At 43.8% G+C, this 25,018-nt stretch overlaps 1 protein-coding gene across 1 annotated transcript; it reads left to right on the plus strand.

Annotated features, from left to right (window-relative positions):
- The first annotated feature begins 20,143 nt into the window (after nt 1–20,143).
- On the plus strand, nt 20,144–24,826 carry LOC109905268 (proteinase-activated receptor 4). Its single transcript, XM_020502551.2, has 2 exons — nt 20,144–20,659; nt 22,860–24,826. The coding sequence occupies exons 1-2, from the start codon at nt 20,536–20,538 to the stop codon at nt 23,936–23,938; spliced, it is 1,203 nt and encodes a 400-aa protein (XP_020358140.1). The 5' UTR covers nt 20,144–20,535; the 3' UTR covers nt 23,939–24,826.
- The last annotated feature ends 192 nt before the right edge of the window (nt 24,827–25,018 follow it).

Here is a 25,018-nt window from a genome sequence, read left to right on the forward strand (position 1 = left end):
GCCATTTGGTTTGCTTAATATTAAGAATGTGAAATGATTTATACTTTTAATACTTAAGCATATTTGAGCAATTACTTAAGTCATTTTCTATAAAGATATCTTTAATCACTTATGACAATTGGGTACTTTTTCCACCACTTCTAGATAGCACCTTTTCTATGCAGCTAATTATGAAAAAAATGTGTCAGCTGGACCCATGTTCAAATCAAATCAAATCAAATTTATTTATATAGCCCTTCGTACATCAGCTGATATCTCAAAGTGCTGTACAGAAACCCAGCCTAAAACCCCAAACAGCAAGCAATGCAGGTGTAGAAGCACGGTTCTATACTGGTAGCCTATAGTCTGTTATTGATAAGGGCAAGCAATATGTCACTATCCTGCAGTGACAGGTAAAGTATATGCTAGAAAAATCTAACTAAGCTAAGCTCTTTATGTAGCCTATTCAATGTTGCTTGTGGATTTTATGATAGTGTTTTCACAAAGGGAAATTTCAGGGGAAATGGGAAAATAAGGCTTCACACACATCCAGACAAAAAAACTTAAAGATGTGCTTATGTCCTTCCCCTTCTTACACAGTGTGTGTAACACTCTTTCAACCTGAACACGTAAAAACACTTCCCCTGGTGTTCCACATCTTTGTCCATTTATCACTATACCGTCTAGACCCCCTCTGACCATTGTTGACAGATTCTTGTATTTTCTCACCTTTGCTGTGCTCTGCACAAAAGCCAGTTGTGGCCAACAGTAGCCATAAGAAGAGGCGGGGGAGTTTGAGATGAGTCTCCAGTGCATGGCCAGTGTACAGACTTTTAGCCATTATTAAAAACATGGATGACTAGGAGGAAGGCCATGGGAGGATGAGGGAGAGAGGGAATGTGGAGGAGAGGAGAGGAGAGAGGGATTCTGGTAGAAAAAGATAGGAGTGGGGGAAGAGAATAGGAAGATTGTTGTGAAGGAGGACAGGGGAGAGCAGTGGAGGAAGAGAGGACAGGGGGAGTCTGGCTGAGGAGGAGATGAGGAAAGGAGAGAGTGCAGTGGAGGAGGAGAGGAGACAGTAAATTGGCTCCCCTTAGACCAGGCAGGCCGCTACATTGAGGGATCGGCTTACATTTAATTCTCAATGGAGCCGTGCAGTAAAGATCAGAGAGGCGGAACTTGGGGGACAAATACAGTGCATTCAGAAAGTATTCAGATCCCTTGACTATTTCCACATTTTGTTAAGTTACAGTCGTGTTCTAAAATGAATGAAATTGACACACAATACCCCATAATTACAAAGCAAAAACTGTTTTTTTACAAATGTATTCAAAATAAAAACAAAAATACCTTATTTACATAAGTATTCAGACCCTTTGCTATGAGACTCGAAATTGAGCTCAGGTGCATCCTGTTTCCATTTATCATCCTTGAGATGTTTCTACAACTTGACTGGAGTCCACCTGTGGTAAATTCAATTGATTGGACATGATTTGGAAAGGTACACATGTCTATATAATATCCCACAGGTGACAGTGCATGTCAGAGCAAAAACCATGTCATGATGTTGAATGAATAGCACAGTTCTGGGGGAGGGTACCAAAACATTTCTTCAGCATTGAAGGTTCCCAAGAACACAGTGGCCTCCATCATTCTTAAACGGAAGAAGTTTGGAACCACCAAGACTCTTCCTAGAGCTGGCCACCCGGCCAAATTGAACAATCGGTGGAGAAGGGCCTTGGTCAGGGAGGTGACCAAGAACCCAATGGTCACTCTGACAGAGCTCCAGAGTTCCTCTGTGGAGATGGGAGAATCGTCCAGAAGGACAACCATTTCTGCAACACTTCACCAATCAGGCCTTAATGGTAGAGTGGCCAGACAGAAGCCACTCCTCAGTAAAAGGCACATAACAGCCCACTTTAAGTTTGCCAAAAGGTACCTGAAGTACTCTCAGACCACGAGAAACAAGATTTTCTGGTCTGGTGAAACCAAGATCGAACGCTTTTGCCTGAATGCCAAGCGTGACATCTGGAAGAAACCTGGCACCATCCCTACTGTGAAGCATGGTGGTGGCAGCATCATGCTGTGGGGATGTTTTTCAGCGGCAGGGACTGGGAGACTAGTCGGGATCGAGGCAAAGATGAACAAAGCAAAGTAGAGAGAGAGAGATCCTTGATGAAAGCCTGCTCCAGAGTGCTCAGGACATCAGACTGGGGCGAAGGTTCACCTTCCAACAGGACAACGACTCCAAGCACACAGCCAAGACAACGCAGGGGTGGCTTCAGTACAAGTCTCTGATTGTCCTTGAGTGGCCCAGCCAGAGCCCAGACCTGAACCCCATCAGGCATCTCTGGAGTGACCTGAAAATAGCTCTGCAGCGTCGATCCCCATCCAACCTGACAGAGTTTGACAGGAACTGCAGAGAAGAATGGAAGAAACTTCCAAAATACAGGTGTGCCAAGCTTGGAGAGTCATACCTAAGAACACTCAAGGCTGTAATATGGGGTATTGTGTGTAGATTGATGAGGAGAAAAAAACAATTTAATCAATTTTAGAATTAAGGCTGTAATGTAACAAAATGTTGAAAAAGTCAAGAGGTTTGAATAATTTCAGAAAGCACTGTACAATAAAGACGGTAGAGAGATGGCTGAGTTGTTGTTATAGTACAATAAACATGTATGTGTACGTGACCTTGCACTTAATCACAGAGGCTTTCATGGGCGGTTGAAATTACAGTAAATTACGAAAGATGGTCCGGGTAACCACAGGATCTCTGATGAGTCCCTCCTGATATGACAGATGAACTAAGCGGGGCAACATACTGTTCGCTTTAATTAAAGTAAATACACGTGTCAGTGCTGTCTCTGTTATATGAAAGATACAATTTGGCCTTAGAATCCTTGACAGTGCCTGTCAGATGTTTTTATGTGGGGCTCTTTTGCTTCTTCTACTCTCTCTCATCAGTAGTGCAGTTAGGCTTGAGATGGCCAATATTCATACATACCACTGTTGCTGTCTTGCTGATGTTCTGATAATTCAGAGACTGAGTGCAGGCATCAGAGCATTTTCCAAATTCCACCCACATATTTCCTCAGTGAAGAACAGGTTTAGCTTTTTTACTTCTGTTTGTCAAGACTGACCTCTGGTGTTTCATGTAGGTAACAGTGAACAGTCTCCCGCCTGTCCAGCACAGCACATTTGCACAGCACATTTTGTGTCTTGTGTCTTGTAATTTCCTGTTTAATTCTACACTGACCAAAAATATTAACACAACATGCAGCAATTTCAAAGATTTTACTGAGTACAGTTCATATAAGGCCCTAGTCTATGGAGTTCACATGATTTGGAATACAGATAAACATTTGTTGGTCACAGATACCTTAAAAAAGGTAGGGGTCGTGGATCAGATTTTTTTTTAGTATCTGGTGTGACCACCATTTGCCTCATGCAGCGCGACACATCTCCTTTGCATAGAGTTGATCAGGCTGTTCATTGTGGCCTATGGAATGTTTCTGTGCGAAGTTGCTGGATATTGGTGGGAACTGGAACACGCTGTCGTACACATCAATCCAGAGCATCCCAAACATACTCAATGGGTGACATGTCTGGTGAGTACGCAGGCCATGGAAGAACTGGGTCTTTTTTAGCTTCCAGGAATTGTGTACAGATCCATGCAACATGGGACTGTGATACCAGGATTAATCTGAAGAGCACACTTCTCCGGCGTGCCAGTGACCATCAAAGGTGAGCATGTGCCTACTGAAGTCGGTCACGACGCCAAACTGCAGTCAGTTCAGAACCCTGATGAGGACGACGAGCACACAGATGAGCTTCCCTGAGACAGTTTCTGACAGTTTGTGAAGAAATTATTTGGTTGTGCATACCCACAGTTTCATTAGCTGTCCAGATGGATGGTCTCAGTCAATCTCGCAGGTGAAGAAGCCTGATGTGGAGGGCTGGCTTGGCTACGCGTGGTCTGCTGTTTTGAGTCCGGTTGGAAGTACTGGAAGCAGCTTAAGTGGTTAGAGTTCATGGTTTTTAATATGAGAAACTAAACATGAACACAGGGGCAAACGAACACAGAGGCAAACAAACACAGAGGCAAACGAAGCGGTCTTCTGGTCAGGCTCCGGAGACGGGCACATCGCGCGCCACTCCCTAGCATACTACTCGCCAATGTCCAGTCTCTTGACAACAAGGTTGATGAAATCCGAGCAAGGGTAGCATACCAGAGGGACATCAGGGACTGTAACGTTCTTTGCTTCACGGAAACATGGCTCACTCGAGAGACGCTATCGGAGTCGGTGCAGCCAGCTGGTTTCTCCACGCATCGTGCGGACAGAAACAAACATCTTTCTGGTAAGAAGAGGGGCGGGGGCATATGCTTTATGGTTAACGAGACATGGTGTGGTCACAACAACATACAGGAACTCATGTCCTACTGTTCACCTGATTTAGAATTCCTCACAATCAAATGTCGACCGCATTATCTACCAAGGGAATTCTCTTCAATTATAATCACAGCCGTATATATTCCCCCCCAAGCAGACACATCGATGGCTCTGAACAAACTTTATTTGACTCTTTGCAAACTGGAATCCACACATCCTGAGGCTGCATTCATTGTAGCTGGGGATTTTAACAAGGCTAATCTGAAAACAAGACTCCCTAAATTGTATCAGCATAAAAGGCCCTCCCCCGCCCTCCTTTCGGAAAAGCTGACCACGACTCCATTTTGTTGCTCCCTGCCTACAGACAGAAGCTAAAACAAGAAGCTCCCACGCTGAGGTCTGTTCAACGCTGGTCTGACCAATCTGATTACACACTCCAAGACTGCTTCCATCACGTGGACTGGGATATGTTTCGTATTGCGTCAAACAACTACATTGACGAATACGCTGATTCGGTGAGCGAGTTCATTAGAACGTGCGTTGAATATGTCGTTCCCATAGCAACGATTAAAACATTCCCAAACCAGAAACCGTGGATTGATGGCAGCATTCATGGCAGCATTCGCGTGAAACTGAAAGCGCGAACCACTGCTTTTAATCAGGGCAAGGTGACCGGAAACATGACCGAATACAAGCAGTGTAACTATTCCCTCCACAAGGCAATCAAACAAGCTAAGCATCAATATAGAGACAAAGTAGAATCGCAATTCAACGGCTCAGACACAAGAGGTATGTGGCAGGATCTACAGTCAATCACGGATTACAAAAAGAAAACCAGCCCAGTCACGGACCAGGATGCCTTGCTCCCAGGCAGACTAAATAACTTTTTTGCCCACTTTGAGGACAATACAGTGCCACTGACACGGCCCGCAACCAAAACATGCGGACTCTCCTTCACTGCAGCTGAGGTGAGTAAAACAAGGCTGCAGGCCCAGACGGCATCCCCAGCCGCGCCCTCAGAGCATGCGCAGACCAGCTGGCTGGTGTGTTTACGGACATATTCAATCAATCCTTATCCCAGTCTGCTGTTCCCACATGCTTCAAGAGGGCCACCATTGTTCCTGTTCCCAAGAAAGCTAAGGTAACTGAGCTAAACGACTACCGCGTCAAACTCATTTCCGTCATAATGAAGTGCTTTGAGAGACTAGTCAAGGACCATATCACCTCCACCCTACCTGACACCCTAGACCCACTCCAATTTACTTACCGCCCAAATAGGTCCACAGACGATGCAATCTCAACCACACTGCACACTGCCCTAACCCATCTGGACAAGAGGAATACCTATGTGAGAATGCTGTTCATCGACTACAGCTCAGCATTTAACACCATAGTACCCTCCAAACTCGTCATCAAGCTCGAGACCCTGGGTCTCGACCCCGCCCTGTGCAACTGGGTACTGGACTTCCTGACGGGCCGCCCCCAGGTGGTGAGGGTAGGTAACAACATCTCCACCCCACTGATCCTCAACACTGGGGCCCCACAAGGGTGCGTTCTGAGCCCTCTCCTGTACTCCCTGTTCTCCCACGACTGCGTGGCCACGCACGCCTCCAACTCAATCATCAAGTTTGCGGACGACACAACAGTGGTAGGCTTGATTACCAACAACGACGAGACGGCCTACAGGGAGGAGGTGAGGGCCCTCGGAGTGTGGTGTCAGGAAAATAACCTCACACTCAACGTCAACAAAACTAAGGAGATGATTGTGGACTTCAGGAAACAGCAGAGGGAACACCCCCCTATCCACATCGATGGAACAGTAGTGGAGAGGGTAGCAAGTTTTAAGTTCCTCGGCGTACACATCACAGACAAACTGAATTGGTCCACCCACACAGACAGCATCGTGAAGAAGGCGCAGGAGCGCCTCTTCAACCTCAGGAGGCTGAAGAAATTCGGCTTGTCACCAAAAGCACTCACAAACTTCTACAGATGCACAATCGAGAGCATCCTGTCAGGCTGTATCACCGCCTGGTACGGCAACTGCTCCGCCCACAACCGTAAGGCCCTCCAGAGGGTAGTGAGATCTGCACAACGCATCACCGGGGGCAAACTACCTGCCCTCCAGGACACCTACACCACCCAAAGTCACAGGAAGGCCATAAAGATCATCAAGGACAACAACCACCCGAGCCACTGCCTGTTCACCCCGCTATCATCCAGAAGGCGAGGTCAGTACTGGTGCATCAAAGCTGGGACCGAGAGACTGAAAAACAGCTTCTATCTCAAGGCCATCAGACTGTTAAACAGCCACCACTAACATTGAGTGGCTGCTGCCAACACACTGACAACTCCAGCCACTTTAATAATGGGAATTGATGGGAATTGATGTAAAATATATCACTAGCCACTTTAAACAATGCTACTTAATATAATGTTTACATACCCTACATTATTTATCTCATATGTATACGTATATATTGTACTCTATATCATCTACTGCATCTTTATGTAATACATGTATCACTAGCCACTTTAAACTATGCCACTTTGTTTACATACTCATCTCATATGTATACACTGTACTCGATACCATCTACTGCATCTTGCCTATGCCGCTCTGTACCATCACTCATTCATATATCTTTATGTACATATCCCTTTACACTTGTGTGTATAAGGTAGTAGTTTTGGAATTGTTAGCTAGATTACTCGTTGGTTATTACTGCATTGTCGGAACTAGAAGCACAAGCATTTTGCTACACTCTCATTAAAATCTGCTAACCATGTGTATGTGACAAATAAAATTGGATTTGATTTGATTTGAATTTAAAAACAACAAATGTGGCAAAACCCGAAACAGTCCTATCTGGGGCAGAGAACACAAAGACAGGAAACAACCACCCACAAACCGCCAACACAAAACAAGCTATCTAAATTAGGTTCCCAAACAGAGACAATGACTAACACCTGCCTCTGATTGAGAACCATATCAAGCCATACATAGAAATGGACAAACTAGACACACAACATAGAATGCCCACCCAGCTCACGTCCTGACCAACACTTAAACAAGGAAAACACAAAAGAACTATGGTCAGAATGTGCCACAGATAAAATATGTGTCAAATGAAAGCTAAGAGACACCGTTATTGTATTATTTTTTTTAACCTAGAGTCAATTTCCGCGGCCCCGCGGTATTAGCATAAAAAGAAATCCCCAGCAAATTTCATCAGTTTAAACTAAAAATATCTGTATTTTTGCATCCACTGATGTCACCCTTCCGCATCTGCGTTGAAAGGTGGCAGAAGTAGAGCGGTGTTTGTCAGACCATGAGACATCCCGAAAATGTGTCTTCTCACTAAATCTTCTGTAGCTTCTAAATTTAAGACCCCTCTATGGACCCCTCAAGAACAGGATGGTGTTCTCCGTTTTGCTCTATGTCCCCCACAAGCGTCTTGGGACTCGTCTGATGTCGATACAGTTGATCTGCCAACTTCTGTCTGTAGCGTCCGAACAGTTTGGGCTATACACTAATATGACCGCTCTTTGGAAAGGTGAAACTCTCGACCAAGTACATGTTGGTTTTGCTCTTGGACGCCCACAAGCCACTCAAGCCTCATCTGAATGGCCCCAGTACCAGTTAAAAATATATGGAAGTACTGTGTAGTATCGAGGTAGTTTAGTGCAAAAAATAAGGGATTAAATGCATATATATATATATATATATATATTTTTTTTTTACAGTACCAGTCAAAAGTTGGGACACACATACTCATTCAAGGGTTTGTCTTCATTTTTTAAAACTATTTTCTACGTTGTAGAATAATAGTGAAGACATCACAACGATGAAATAACACATATGGAATCATATAGTAACCAAAAACATGTTAAACAAACAAAATATATTTTATATTTGAGATTCTTCAAATAGCCACCCTTTGGCTTGATGACAGCTTCGCACACACTTGTAGGCCTACCAGAGTCGCTTACCATCAAAAACAATTGACAAAAACGCATCTCATAACATTTTAACATGGATTTAGCTGCCTACAATAGCAGCCAATGTGTGGGGTTCAAAAAGGCCTTGACATTAACAGGTTTATCCACTTGTCCTTCAGACAAGGTGGTGACTGGACATGTTTGATGCAAGAAACCTCTTTACAAAATACAATGAATTATTATTCTCATACCATTATTACAGAAAATCAGACAAATTATGCTACACTCTGCCTATTGGCTACTTAGTTTATTCAAGATCGTCTTGAAATACAACACTTCACCTTAAAGACATAAAAAAAGCTGTTTACCTGACTCGCTTTTCAAAGATGGCTAGAAATGCACACATTTTGTGCTCTTGTTAATAGCAACCGCTACCCCATTATTGACAAAAAATTAGCTATAACTGGGCTAATAACTAACTAGCAAAGAATATGAACACATTTGCACACATTGCTTCATGCAGGTCTCACTTTGATCTCAAAACAAGCACAATTTATACTGCAGTGTCACGGTTGTCTTGGGTGGAAGAAGGATCGGACCAGGTGAGCTGCCACACGAGGGATCATTGCTGCCAACCAATATCAACCTTTATATTTAATTTTGCATACATTATTTGTCTTCTGTAAGTTTAACAACTTTGAATTAATCAAAATATTATTTCAAAATGTACAAATAATCTAACTTGTTCTTAAATGTTAGTAAGTAGGCTATTATTACTAAAGCATAATTTCGGCAGAACAAAAAAGTCCATACCGGAGGTATTTTTGGGGTATTTTATTAGGATCCCCATTAGCTATTGCAAAAGCAGCAGCTACTCTTCCTGGGGTCCACACAAAACATGAAATAAGATATAATACAGAACATTAATAGACAAGAACAGCTCAAGGACAGAACTACATACATTTTATTTTAAAGGCACACATACTCTACATATCAATACATACACACAAATTATTTAGGTCAAATAGGGGAGAGGCGTTGTGCCGTGAGGTGTTGCTTTATCTGTTTTTTTGAAACCAGGTTTGCTGTTCATTTCCATGCAATAATTGCTCTATATAATATTGTACACGTTCTTGAATTTGTTCTGGCTTTGGGGGTTTTGAAAACACCCCTGGTGGCATGCCTGGTGGGGTAAGTCTGTGTGTCAGAGCTGTGTGTAAGTTAATTATGCAAACCATTTGGGATTTGCAACACATTTCTTATAAAGAGAAGAAGTGGTGCAGTCAGTTACTCATCAAGAGAGACTGGCATGCATAGTATTTATATCAGCCCTCTGATTACAATGAAGAGCAAGACGTGCTGCTCTGTTCTCGCCCAGCTGCATCTTAACTAGGTTTTTCCTTGCAGCACTCAACCACACGACTGGACAATAATCAAGATAAGACAAAAGTACTTTCTTCTCTTTATTAGAATCTCTTTATTATGGACAGACCTCGTCAAATCTTTACAACCATTGAATCTACACTACCGGTTAAAGGTTTTAGAACACCTACTCATTCAAGGGTATTTCTTTATTTTTACTATTTTCTACAATGTAGAATAATAGTGAAGATATCAAAACTATGAAATAACACATATGGAATCATGTAGTAACCAAAAAATCTAAATATATTTAATGTTTGAGATTCTTCAAATAGCCACCCTTGATGACAGCTTTGCAGACTCTTGGCATTCTCTATACCAGCTTCACCTCAAATGCTTTTCCAACAGTCTTGAAGGAGTTTCCACATATGCTGAGCACTTGTTAGCTGCTTTTACTTCGCTCTGCGGTCCAACTTGGGGCGGCAGGGTAGCCTAGTGGTTAGAGCATTGGACTAGTAACCGGAAGGTTGTGAGTTCAAACCCCCGAGCTGACAAGGTACAAATCTGTCGTTCTGCCCCTGAACAGGCAGTTAACCCACTGTTCCCAGGCTGTCATTGAAAATAAGAATGTGTTCTTAACTGACTTGCCTGGTTAAATAAAGATAAAATAAAACTCATCCCAAACCATCTCAATTTGGTTGAGGTTGGGGGATTGTGGAAGCCAGGTCATCTGATGCAGCCCTCCATCACTCTCCTTACACAGCCTGGAGTTGTGTTGAAAAACAAATGCTAGTCCCACTAAGCCCAAACCAGATGGGATGGCATATTGCTGCAGAATTCTGTGGTCGCCATGATGAAAGCAAGTCTCTTCTTATAATTGGTGTCCTTTAGTGGTGGTTTCTTTGCAGTAATTTGACCATGAAGGCTCCTTTGAAAAGTTGAGGTGATATGTCTGTTACTTGAACCCTGTGAAGCATTTATTTGGGCTGCAATTTCTGAGGCTGTTAACTCTAATGAACTTATCCTCTGCAGCAGCGGTAACTCTGGGTCTTCCTTTCCTGTGGCGGTCCTCATGAGAGCCAGTTTCATCATAGCGCATGATGGTTTTTGTAACCGCACTGGAAGAAACTATCAAAGTTCTTGAAATGCTCCGTATTGACTGACCTTCATGTCTTAAAGTTATGATGGACTGTTGTTTCTATTTGCTTGTTTGAGATGTTCTTGCCATAATACGGACTTGGTCTTTTACCAAATAGGGCTATCTTCTGTATACCCCCCTACACTGTCACAACACATCTGATTGTGTTGTGCATTAAGAAGGAAAGAAATTCCACAAATTCACTTTTAAGAAGGTACACCTGTTAATTGAAATGCATTCCAGGTGACTACCTCATGCATCTGGTTGAGAGAATGCCAAGAGTGTGCAAAGCTGACATCAAGGGTAGCTATTTGAATTGATTTGATTTGTTTTAACACTTTTTTGGTTACTACATAATTCTTTAGGTGTCATTTCACTATTATTCTACAATGTAGAAAATAGTTAAAAAATAAAGAAAAACCCTTGAATGAGTAGGTGTTCTTAAATTGAAGTGTTTTAAGTTCTTAAGTGTTCTTAAATTTAGTCTCCTCAGCTTGTTCAACAGCCACACCATTCATTACCAGATTCAGCTGAGGTCATGAACTTTTGTAGCAAATACAATGCTCTTAGTTTTAGAGATGTTCAGGACCAATTTATTACTGGCCACCCATTCCAAAACAGACAGCAACTCGTCGTTAAGGGTTTCAATGACTTCATTTGCTGTGGTTGTGGATGTGTATATGGTTAAATCAGCAGCATACATTGACACATATGCCGTGTTCAATGCCAGTGGCAGGCCATTGGTAAAAATATAAGAGTAGAGGGCCTAGAGAGCTGCCCTGAGGTACACCACAATTTCCATGTTTGACATCCAAAATATGGCAGTGGTTGAAAAGCCATAACAGATGTTTTTTAAACAACAGGCTATGGTCAATAATATCAAAGGCTGCACTGAAATCTAACAGTACAGCTCCCACAATCTTCTGATTATCAATTTCTTTCAACCAATCATCAGTCATTTGTGGCAGTGCAGTACATGTTGAGTGCCCTTCTCTATAAGCATGCTGAAAGTATGTTGTTAATTTGTTTAAAGAGAATTAGCAATATACCGTATTTGGTCAAACACATTTTTGGGGGTTTGCTATGAGCTGGCAGCAAGCTGATGGGTCTGCTGTTAGAACCAGTAAAGGCTGCTTTACCACTCTTGGGGTAGCAGCTTTGGCTTCCCTCCAGGCCTGAGGAGAAAGACTTTCCTCTCGTCTCAGATTAAAGATATGACAGATAGGAGTGGCTATAGAGTCACTTCAAGCTATTTTCTTGTTGTTGTAACAACTGCTTGTTGAACTATTTTTATTCGTTTGAAAGACCCTTTACCTGTGATAGAGAGACACCACTGTCCTCAATGGTACTCTGCCATCTTTGGTATTTGTCATGGTAGCTAGCAATGTAGGTTACGCTGTTACTCCTCGCAGTTCTAGACAGGACAGGTCACAGGGAAGATTGAAAACAACAACAAACAGCAGGGATCTAGACAGCCACAAACCAGGGACAATCCGCGGTCCCAGCCGCCAGCTAGCTGCTACGCCAAATAGCTCCTCAGACTTGGCCTTGGTCGGAAGGATATCTGGACAGAGAGTAGCATTCCCAACAACTGATGCCAACTGCGTTGCGGGATCCAAACTAAAAAGTTAGCTAGCTACTAAGAAACTTTTCAATACACTTTCAAAACAATAAACATTCCAAAGCAACAAACCGATCTCTCCCTCGTTCCGCGTTCAACAGGTGGCCAACCTTGTTCCACTCCCTGATCTACTGGGTGAGCAGACTTCTATTCCAGCCCAGCAATAATAGACATTATTATCAACTCATTGGGTTTGATAAGTTGAGTTTGGGTTTGATCATTGGGTTTGATCTTTTGGAGTGAAGAGTTGTCAAGTGGCAGTCCACTTCTGGTCGAAATGTACAGTTGATGGTAACTCCTATTAAATCCTATTGAGATCATCCATCAATGACAGAAAAACTTGAATTGTTGCATCTCATTTTGTTGTTGTGGTCCTCCGGTGGCTAGCTAGCTAGCTAAAATTGTCCCTTTCCAAAATTAGCCATGGATGGAGATAGGGATTTGGACTTGTGGTTTTACTTAATTCTCCGTACTGGCCATTGATTATAATGGCGATTCTGATCCAAACATCATGTATGATAGAATGACAGACCGTTTCATCAAAATGAAAGAGAGGAAGATGGCATTGGCTTTTCTCTACAAGGACTAAATTGTTTTTGGTCTCTTTTAATTGTCATTGTATTAGACGAAGCAGAGGTGATTTGATGTTGTTGGTGAAATGGTGCTGGAATAGTGGAGGCAGCTCCTGTTTTCTTTGCGACTTGCGGTAACTCTCTGTGGCTCTTTAGTGGTCCGAAAATGTCGGAAACAACTTGCTTGACAATGCTGTAGGTCATGTAACTGCCTGTTACACATGCATTCTGGACTTCACCTGACAGAGGTTGCTATCCGGTTTGGTGATAAAACAAATGTGTGTTTGAATTTACTCTGCCACTGTCTTCTTATTGTCTATGCATTGAGGTCTATATATAATGGTCACAGGGCACATTAATGAACAGGTTATAGAGCGAACAACGCAGGGGGGAATAAGTGAGTGACACTCTTGACCAGTCGAAGTCGTAAGTTAGGTGGGTCTAAATCAGGATAATAACCTTTGTCTTCATTACAATACATTTGACCAGGTATGTTGTTTTTTGTTCAAGTCCGTTTAGTTTAATTTGATTAATTACCTCCCCTCCTCTCAATGAAGACAGTTTTTTTTTATCATGCCCAATGCGTTTCACCAAGTAGACAAGACTATCGGGTTTGGCTCACGATACCGCTTTAAAATAGATGTTAATCAACAAAGCTTTATTTAAGAGTTTGGCAGCAGCAAAACAGTGAGTGGACATCCCCTTTTTATCTACGTAGGCTATTACGATATTTTAGCCAGTTCCTGTTATTATTTTGGATGTACATAAAAAAACTCTGTGTAGGCTATATGCTCATCATGGTAGGAGAGATGAGATAATCTGGTGACATTCCTATTTTGAAACATTTAAGTTATTTTCCTCTAGCAATTTCTTGTTTTCTTGTTTGATGAATTAAAAAACCCTTACCCTACTTTGACAAAAGCTGGTTCCACAGTAATGCGTCAAATCCTGGCCATGCATAAGTAGCCTATCCATAAAAGGTTTCTAAATGGTCTACTTGTGAGGCTTTTGCAAGGCCATACAGACTGGACCAAAAAAAGACACCTTTTGCAGAAAACTGCATTGAAAGTATAGGAAGCATTGCTTTTTTCTGCACAACTGGCTATCAGAGTTTACCCACCTATTTTTTTTTTACCACTACATCACTGGTTATGACCTGCTTTGTGTGGGTCTTAAAACTTTCCATTAGCAATGCATGAAATTGTAACTTTTGTGCTCGTTTTTAAAGGACAAACCTAAATTATTGCCACCCCTCCCATCTCAGTGCAATCGAGCTGAGGTTAGAACAGGTAAATTGCCGATTCTGGCATTAGGGCTGGAAAATGCCAATGTGGCAGTTTTTACATGACAAAATTTAAAACTAACATGCGTTTGACACTTGGGCCTCAGCGCCAGCCGAAAAAATGTATTTAATATTTATTTATTAAGTGATTAAAACTCATTCTGTTACCAAATCGGTAACAATTTGACCAAAATATCCGTAACAGAATGACTGCAACTGAATTGGCGACAATGAGAATTCCAACTAGTCACAAACCACAGTTCAGTCACGTGCTACTGTCCTCCCTTCCACTGGCATACTGTTTTGTTCAGCTTGTAACTTTTTTCTTTCTCTTTCTGTTACGTGGTAGTCAAAGCAAGAGTGTGAAAACAGTCTGGACAACCCCTCCCTCTCGCTCACTTCTCTTCTTTCTCTCTTCAGTTAATGTCACCTCTCCTCGTTCTTATGGATACCCACCCATGAGTGGTAGGTAAACTAGCAGTTAGCGTTTTGGGCCAGTAACTGAAAGGTTGCTAGTTCAGATCAAACCAAATCAAAATCAAATCGGATCAAATTGTACTAGTCACATGTGCCGAATACAACAGGTGTAGATAGTGAAATGCTTGCTTGCGAGCCCCTAACCATTAGTGCAGTTTCCAAAAAACACGGATAAGAATAAGAAATAAAAGTAGCAAGTAAATATAAAGTGCAGCAGTAAAAAATAACAATATATACAGGAGGTACCGGTACCGAGTCAAGGTGCGGGGGCATCGGCTAGTTGAGGTAGTATGTACATGTAGGTAGAGTTATTAAAGTGACTGTGCATAGAGAGTGGCAGTGGTGTGGAGAGGGGAGAGTAGGGGGGGGGGGGCAATGCAAATAGTCTGGGTAGCCATTTGACTAGATGTTCAGGAGTCTTATTGCTTGGGGATAGAAGCTGTTTAGAAGCCTGTTGGACCTAGATACTTGGAGCTCCAGTACCGCTTGCCATGTTGTAGCAGAGAGAACATTCTATGACTGGGGTGGCTGGAGTCTTTGACAATTTTTAGGGCCTTCCTCTGCCTGGTATAGAGGTCCTGGATGGCAGGAAGCTTGGCCCCAGTACTGGGCTGTTCTCACTACCCTCTGTAGTGCCTTGCCTTTGGAGCCCGAGCAGTTGCCATACCAGGCAGTGATGCAACCAGATGTCCTCGATGGTGCAGCTGTAGAACCTTTTGAGGATCCGAGGAACCATGCCAAATTTTTTCAATCCCAGAGTTAATAATGTGAAAAATCTGTCCATGAGCATGGCATTTAACCCTTTTGGTTTCTCCACGCATCGCGCAGACAGAAACAAACATCTTTCTGGTAAGAAGAGGGGCGGGGGCGTATGCCTTATGGCTAACGAGACGTGGTGTGGTCACAAAAGCATACAGGAACTCAAGTCCTTCTGTTCACCTGATTTAGAATTCCTCACAATCAAATGTCGACCGCATTATCTACCAAGGGAATTCTCTTCGATTATAATCACAGCCGTATATATTCCCCCCCAAGCAGACACATCGATGGCTCTGAATTGTATCAGCATATCGATTGCGCAACCAGGGCTGGCAAAACCTTGGATCACTGCTATTCTAACTTCCGCGACGCATATAAGGCCCTGCCCCGCCCTCCTTTCGGAAAAGCTGACCACGACTACATTTTGTTGATCCCTGCCTACAGACAGAAACTAAAACAAGAAGCTCCCACGCTGAGGTCTGTTCAACGCTGGTCCGACCAATCTGATTCCACACTCCAAGACTGCTTCCATCACGTGGACTGGGATAGGTTTCGTATTGCATCAGACAACAACATTGACGAATACGCTGATTCGGTGTGCGAGTTCATTAGAACGTTCGTTGAAGATGTCGTTCCCATAGCAACAATTAAAACATTCCCAAACCAGAAACCGTGGATTGATGGCAGCATTCGCGTGAAACTGAAAGCGCGAACCACTGCTTTTAATCAGGGCAAGGTGACCGGAAACATGACAGAATACAAACAGTGTAGCTATTCCCTCCGCAAGGCAATCAAACTAGCTAAGCGTCAGTATAGAGACAAAGTAGAGTCTCAATTCAACGGCTCAGACACAAGAGGTATGTGGCAGGGTCTACAGTCAATCAGGGATTACAAAAAGAAAACCAGCCCAGTCACGGACCAGGATGTCTTGCTCCCATGCAGACTAAATAACTTTTTTGCCCGCTTTGAGGACAATACAGTGCCACTGACACGGCCTGCAACCAAAACATGCAGCCTCTCCTTCACTGCAGCCGAGGTGAGTAAAACATTTAAACGTGTTAACCCTCGCAAGGCTGTAGGCCCAGATGGCAATCCCAGCCGCACCCTCAGAGCATGCGCAGACCAGCTGGCTGGTGTGTTACCGGACATATTCAATCAATCCCTATCCCAGTCTGCTGTTCCCACATGCTTCAAGAGGGCAACCATTGTTCCTGTTCCCAAGAAAGCAAAGGTAACTGAGCTAAACGACTACCGCCCCGTAGCACTCACTTCCGTCATCATGAAGTGCTTTGAGAGACTAGTCAAGGACCATATCACCTCCACCCTACCTGACACCCTAGACCCACTCCAATTTGCTTACCGCCCAAATAGGTCCACAGACGATGCAATCTCAACCACACTGCACACTGCCCTAACCCATCTGGACAAGAGGAATACCTATGTGAGAATGCTGTTCATCGACTACAGCTCGGTATTTAACACCATAGTACCCTCCAAGCTCGTCATCAAGCTCGAGACCCTGGGTCTCGACCCCGCCCTGTGCAACTGGGTACTGGACTTCCTGACGGGCCGCCCCCAGGTGGTGAGGGTAGGCAACAACATCTCCACCCCGCTGATCCTCAACACTGGTACCCCACAAGGGTGCGGTCTGAGCCCTCTCCTGTACTCCCTGTTCACCCACGACTGAGTGGCCACGCACGCCTCCAACTCAATCATCAAGTTTGCGGACGGCACAACAGTGGTAGGCTTGATTACCAACAACGACGAGACGGCCTACAGGGAGGACGTGAGGGCCCTCGGAGTGTGGTGTCAGGAAAATAACCTCACACTCAACGTCAACAAAACTAAGGAGATGATTGTGGACTTCAGGAAATAGCAGAGGGAACACCCCCCTATCCACATCGATGGAACAGTAGTGGAGAGGGTAGCAAGTTTTAAGTTCCTCGGCATACACATCACAGACAAACTGAATTGGTCCACTCACACAGACAGCATTGTGAAGAAGGCGCAGCAGCGCCTCTTCAACCTCAGGAGGCTGAAGAAATTCGGCTTGTCACCAAAAGCACTCACAAACTTCTACAGATGCACAATCGAGAGAATCCTGGCGGGCTGTATCACCGCCTGGTACGGCAACTGCTCCGCCCACAACCATAAGGCTCTCCAGAAGGTAGTGAGGTCTGCACAACGCATCACCGGGGGCAAACTACCTGCCCTCCAGGACACCTACAACACCCGATGTCACAGGAAGGCCATAAAGATCATCAAGGACAACAACCACCCGAGCCACTGCCTGTTCACCCCGCTATCATCCAGAAGGCGAGGTCAGTACAGGTGCATCAAAGCTGGGACCGAGAGACTGAAAAACAGCTTCTATCTCAAGGCCACCAGACTGTTAAACAGCCACCACTAACATTGAGTGGCTGCTGCCAACACACTGACTCAACTACAGCCACTTTAATAATGGGAATTGATGGGAAATGATGTAAAATATATCACTAGCCACTTTAAACAATGCTACCTAATATAATGTTTACATACCCTACATTATTCATCTCATATGTATATGTATATACTGTACTCTATATCATCTACTGCATCTTTATGTAATACATGTATCACTAGCCACTTTAACTATGCCACTTTGTTTACATCCTCATCTCATATGTATATACTGTACTCGATACCATCTACTGTATCTTGCCTATGCCGCTCTGTACCATCACTCATACATATATCTTTATGTACATATTCTTTATCCCCTTATACACACAAGTGTAAGACAGTAGTTTTGGAATTGTTAGTTAGATTACTTGTTGGCTATTACTGCATTGTCGGAACTAGAAGCACAAGCATTTCGCTACACTCGCATTAACATCTGCTAACCATGTGTATGTGACAAATACAATTTGATTTGATTTGATTTGATTTATTCCTCCACGGTCGCTGTCAATAATGGCAGACCCCTTACCATGACCAGACTCTCAGGGAGAGTTGGCATATGCATAAAAACACATTTGAAATTCACATGTACATGTGTGAAATAGGACCAATATAAACACCCACCAAATTATTATTTTATTATGAGCCCCCTCATACCCACTGAGCACCAACCAACACCAGACGTCGGACATTGAAAAGTAGTTACAATTTTGTTCTAATTTGTAACTATTAGAATAATAGACAGTGTGTATAATAATACCCAGACATGCAAAGGGAGATACTACATTTTCTACCTTTGTGTACCTATTCAGGATACATCACCGTGTAGAGAATGACATGAATAATTATGCATTTCTGTATAGTACAGATCAGGGACCCATGATGTCATTCTTTTACCATCATTATTTTATGGGCGTTAATCCACTTCACTTACTGTAGTTCAATAACCAATAATGTTTTCAAACTCAAGGTGTTATATCATAGCTAACACCCCATTGTTTCTGCAGACATCTTTGAATCTTAATTGGAGTTTTTTGAAGAGAAGAGATTTCACCGTAGTTTTGCAAAGTTCTTTGAGTAAATGCATTTGGTAACACTTTGCCAGATGCAATAAGAAAATTACAGAAACACATTATCAGTAATAGCCTATTGAGGCTGAATATATAAACACAAGGGTGGAACGCACACACACTTCCCCTACATCCGTGATCCCTCATTTCCGTCAGCTAAGATCCTATCGTTTCCTGTGAGATGTCAGTAATTCACATGAAAACACATCAGCATAACATTAGCTAACATTAGCTAGCTAGTTGAAGTCCCTCTCAATCCACTTTCCCTGTGCTAGAAGGGACAAGGACTGTAATGCTGATGTGTTGCAGACCCTATTTGACTTTGCTATTAGTCCTTTCAAGGCCATTGCCTTGATATGCCCCTGTTCTTCTCTGACGGAAGTGACTGCTCCTCATGCAGCCCTCTACCTCTCTCCTCACAGTCACCATACTGGGGACACAGGACATGTGCTTATCCAGCTTGATAGACTGTGTGTTTGTCATGTTTATTTGTGTGTGTCTGAGTAGGGTTGCTTGGTATATGTGTGCGGAAGGACAGACTGCCAAGACAGGAGGAGCAAATAAACCGAGCTACGTGAAAAATATAGGTCTTATATAAAACGAATGGTTGGATATTTATACAACTAGAGAGTATTTGGATGGAAAGCACAGCCTCTCTGCCCAGTGGAGGATTATTGATGCTTATTTGACAATGGCTTGTCCTCCTAAGAACGGCAGGAATGTAATACCCTCTGGCGTCAAGACCTGAAGTTTTTTGTGGGTTGTGTTTTAAATGGCATCAGAGGATGCACGATTGAGTCCAGTATGGACAACAAAGATTGCTGCAAGGGAGAGAGGGATTGGGCTGTTGTTTAGGACAGGATATTTTCAATGAATGTCCGAACATGGAACTCTTGAGCACAATGACACTTACTTATGAAGTGTGTGTGTGGTTGTATGTGTGTGTTTGTTGTTGTATGCTCTTTGGGTCATTGGGTGTGAGTGGATGTCTGTCTGGAATAATGCATGCCTTACTATGGCCCCAGAGGTGAAATTACCATATTTCCTGTTCCTCAAAGCGTGGGGAAGATCAACTCACCGCTCTCTCCTCATATGAATCACAGCATGAGAAGAACAATGTCATGCCCCCACCACCAAACATGCACCTCCCCCAGAGGCAGAACTATACACACAGCTGGACCATATTAGAATAGAGGATAGGAGTACAGTGTAGAAGAGACCGGTGTAGTCTGTTGAAGTCAAGCTGCTGAACTCATCTGAGACACAGCTGAGACTCTTGACAAACTTCGACAGGAACACAGTGATTTGAAGGGTGATATTGTGGCAAAGGAGATAACAATTTTAGACTTCACTGTATTATCATCACAGGACTTGGGACACAGGGGCTGCGTTACACGAAGCAGCGAAAGGAAGGAAGGGAGAGGCAGCTCTCTCTGCTTGTGGAAGTAGCGCCTGACCATAAATTATAGCTTTCGCTGTGAGAGAGCAAGGATCCTCTGCAGCACCATGAGTCTCTTTGCTCCAGCCGGGACTCCAGCCGGGACTCTGCTATTGCTGCTCTCTCTCTCTGCTCTCCTCCATGGCTGTTCCTCCTCTCCCACCACGGAGGAGTGCACTGGCATGGGCGTCCGTAAGTTGGTGCATCTTTTTTTCTTCTTCTTTCGATCCAAACTCCTTCAGGTCACGTTCATTAAGCAAACCACAAACGAATGGTTTGCTTAATGAAACCCTTCGTTTGGGTTTCATTGTGTGAATTTTCATTTTTATTTTGGTAGGTGTTCATGTACAACAGTAAGTAGCTTGGATGTGGTCATTTCAGTTGAGGAAGCTCATGTTTCCTGTGATTTTGAAGATATACCGGCATGCAAGCTAATCTACTGCCTCTTATCTACTGAGTAGGAATGTGTTCTCTATAGGGTAGTTTATGTACATTATTGCCATATACCGGCCAGCTATTTCCTGTAAATTAAACCATTCGCTGAAATGAGCCTGAGCTCTCTGGGAACTGTTATTATAGCCTCCCACTTAACTGTAATGGCTAAAACAACATCAGGCTAAACTGGAATGTAAATAGAATTGGTGATTGAAAAAGTGTTCACAATGCTGAGCCACTACACGCACAGGCAAGGTACTGAACAAGAGAGGCAACCCTCTTAGAAAAAAGGTACTAATCTAGAACCAACAAGGGTTCGTTCTTTGTCTGTCCCCATAGAAGAATCCTGTGATTTTTGTTTCCAGATAGAACTCTTTTGGGTTCCACGTAGAACCCTCTGTGTAAAGGGTTCTACCTTGAACCCAAAAGGGTTCTACCTGGAGCCCAAAACATTTATACTATGGGGACAGCCGAAGAACCCTTGTGGAACCCTTTTTTCTAAGTGTGTAGGAGCTAAACGAGCTTAAGTCTATCTGCATTTCAAATGTGATAAATATACTGAACAAAAATATGAAGGCAACATGTAAAGTGTTTCATGAGCTGAAATAAAAGATCCCAGACATTTTCCATAAAAGCTTGTGCACAAATTTCTTTACATCCCTGTTAGTGAGAATTTCTCATTTGCCACGATAATCTATCCACCTGACAGATGTAACATATCAAGAAGCTGATTAAACAGCATGGTCATTACACAGGTGTGTCTTGTGCTGGGGACAATAAAAGGGCACTCTAAAATGCGCAGTTTTGTCACACAACACAGTGCCACAGATGTCTCATATTTTGAGGGAACATGGAATAGGCATGCTGACTGCAGGAATGTCCACCAGGGCTGTTGCCAGAGACCAGCCACCTGGACAGCTGATGAAACTGTGGGTTTGCACTACCGAAGAACAAACTACACAAACTGTCAGAAACCGCCTCAGGGAAGCTGATCTGCGTGTTCGTCGTCCTCACCAGGGTTTTGACCTGACTGCAGTTCTGCGTCATAACCGGCTTCAGTAGGAAAATGCTCACCTTCGATGGCCACTGGCACACTGGAGAAGTGTGCTCTTCACAGATTAATCCTGATTTCAACTGTTCCGGGACAGATGGCAGACAATGTCGCAATGATCTGTACACAATTCCTGGAAACTGAACATGCCCTAGTTCTTCAATGGCCTGCTTACTCACCAGACATTTCATCCATTGACATATCATCCATGTTTGGGATACTCTGGAACGACGGGTACAACAGCGTGTTCCAGTTCCCGCCAATATCCAGCAACTTCGCACACCTTCAGACATACAGTACCACAGACCACTTTAATGGTATTGCCAGACCCCTCCCATGACCATAGGTTATTTTCAAGCTGATGAGATCACTTTGTTCTTAATGATCTGAATCCTAGCTTGAGATCCACACCGCGTAACTCAAGTTTTCACCTAAAATGTCCTTTCGACTATGGATGTGAAAGTCCTGCAAGCTTTTCGCATTGGGCTGAATCCTAACTTGAGAAATGCAGGCATATCTCCATCCTTTGTGTATATCACACATTGACGGGCGGCAGCATAGCCTAGTGGTTAGAGCGTTGGACTAGGAACCAGAAGGTTGCGAGTTCAAACCCCCGAGCTGACTAGGTACAAATCTGTCGTTCTGCCCCTGAACAGGCTGTTCCCAGGCCGTCATTGAAAATAAGAATGTGTTCTTAACTGACTTGCCTGGTTAAATAAAAAATGTCATTAGAAGTTTGTGTCACCTACACATTTCAAGTTAGGGGTATGCCTTATCTGAATGCTTAACTAGGATGCACAGCTTTTTCTAGGTAAAATATCAGTATATGAATGCATTTATACTGAAAATAATTTCATGCAGAACCTCTAACGAATCATCAAATCTCTTCTGTTTCTACCTTGACAGGGCTGCGCTCCTTCAAGCTGGTGTCCAACTGCAACTTCACCACCCTGAAAGACAAACAGATCCAGGAGGTGCAGGCTCCCACCACCGTGCTCTACGTGCCAATGCTCTACCTGGTAGCCTTCACTGTGGGCCTCCCGGCTAACCTCCTGGCCCTGTGGGTCCTTCTGTTCCGTACCAAGAAGATGCCATCCACCATCCTCCTCATCAACCTCACCGCCACCGACCTCTTGATACTGATGGTGCTCCCCTTCCGCATAGTCTATCACTTCCAGGGCAACGACTGGGTCTTCGGTGAGCCCTTCTGCCGCGTGGTCACGGCGCTCTTCTACGGCAACATGTATGGCTCGGTGCTGTGCCTGGCGTTCATCGCCGTCGACCGCTATGTGGCATTGGTGCACCCGTTCGGTGCCAAAACCCTCCGCAGCTTCCGCACCTCCCTTTACATGAGCCTGGGCGTGTGGGTGGTGGCGCTGGCCGCCATGGTGCCTCTCCTCGTCTCCCGCCAGTCCTACAAGCTGGACGAGCCGAGCATAACCACGTGCCACGACGCGTTGCCTGAGGAGGAGCATGAGAACTACTTCCTGCCCTACTTTCTCACACTCTTCTTTCTCTGCTTCCTGCTCCCCCTGCTGGTCGTCCTCTACTGCTACGGCTCCGTGATACGCACCCTAGTGGCGGGAGGCCAGCGCTACGCCCACGCTGTGCGCGTCACTGTGCTAGTGCTGGTAGTGTTCGTTGGTTGCCTGCTACCCAGCAACGTCCTCCTTCTCCTGCACTACTCCGACTCCTACCTGGTGGATGACGGGGAGGACCTGTACGTGCCCTACATGGTTAGCCTAGCTGTTAGCACGTTGAACAGCTGCATCGACCCCTTCATCTTCTACTACGTCTCTGACGACTTCAGGGAAAAGGTCAGGACGGTGCTGTGTTGCCGCGGCGACAACGGGAGAGACTCGACCACGGGGAACCAGGTGTCCTATTCGTCCACCTCAAAGGGGACGCAAAGGTCAAAGGTGACACTGCTGTCCAAGTCTAGTCGGAGCCCGGTGACGTCAGAGGGGGAGGTAGCATGCAGATAGGTATTAGAGAACTAGACGTGTAGGCACTAGGATCAGACGAAGACTCAATCTTGTGTTGTTCCTCTGGTTTATGTGAGACTCTCATTTATACAGCCAATGACTTTTATCGTATATTGTGAAAAACAAAAAATGGATGGCAAATTCTGTGCAATTTCCATAAACATGCAGTCAATGGAGGGAGGTGTTTAGGAATCATCATCATACAGGGATACAATAGTCTCTTTAGGCATCCACTTTGCCTCCCACAAATTTCAAATGCTCTTCATTTGTTGCCTATGGTCTGGTTTTCGAGATGAGGGTTTGTATCGTTAGAGTTCTACAGGATTACACAGTCAATCTATATTAATGGACTGTCTTTTAAAAATCTGACAAAATGGGAAAAATGCAGTTGCAGGGTGTAGGTCAGTGGTTCCCAAACTTTTTATAGTCCCATACCCCTTCAAACATTCAACCTCCAGCTGCATACCCCCTCCTGTACCAGGGTCAGCGCACTCTCAAATGTTAATAACATATAATAATCATAATAATATAATAATAATCAATAATTTTGTTCTTTATTTAACCATCTTACATATGAAATCTTATTTGTACATCGAAAACTCTGAATAACTCACCACAGGTTAATGAGAAGGGTGTGCTTAAAATGATGCACATAACTCTGCAATGTTGGGTTGTATTGGAGAAATTGTTAAATAATTTCCCACACACAGTCTGTGCCTGTATTTAGTTTTCATGCTAGTGAGGGCCGAGAATCCACTCTCAAACAGGTACATGGTTGCAAAGGGCATCAGTGTCTTAACAGCATGATTTTCCAAGGCAGGATACTCAGAGCGCATCCCAATCCAGACATCTGGCAGTGGCTTCTGATTAAATTCAATTTTCACAGAACCGCTTGTTGCAATTTCAATGAGGCTCTCTTGTTCAGATATCGGTAAGTGGACTGAAGGCAGGGCATGAAAGGGATAACTTTCAATTACGTAGGTACTTTCCTGAAACGGATGAAACAAACAACTGGATTTGTTTGTTTCATCCGTTTCGGGAAAGTACCTACGTAATTGTGCACCCAACTCACTCAGGTGC

Source organism: Oncorhynchus kisutch, linkage group LG15 (assembly GCF_002021735.2).
Source record: "Oncorhynchus kisutch isolate 150728-3 linkage group LG15, Okis_V2, whole genome shotgun sequence".
NCBI lineage: Eukaryota > Metazoa > Chordata > Actinopteri > Salmoniformes > Salmonidae > Oncorhynchus > Oncorhynchus kisutch.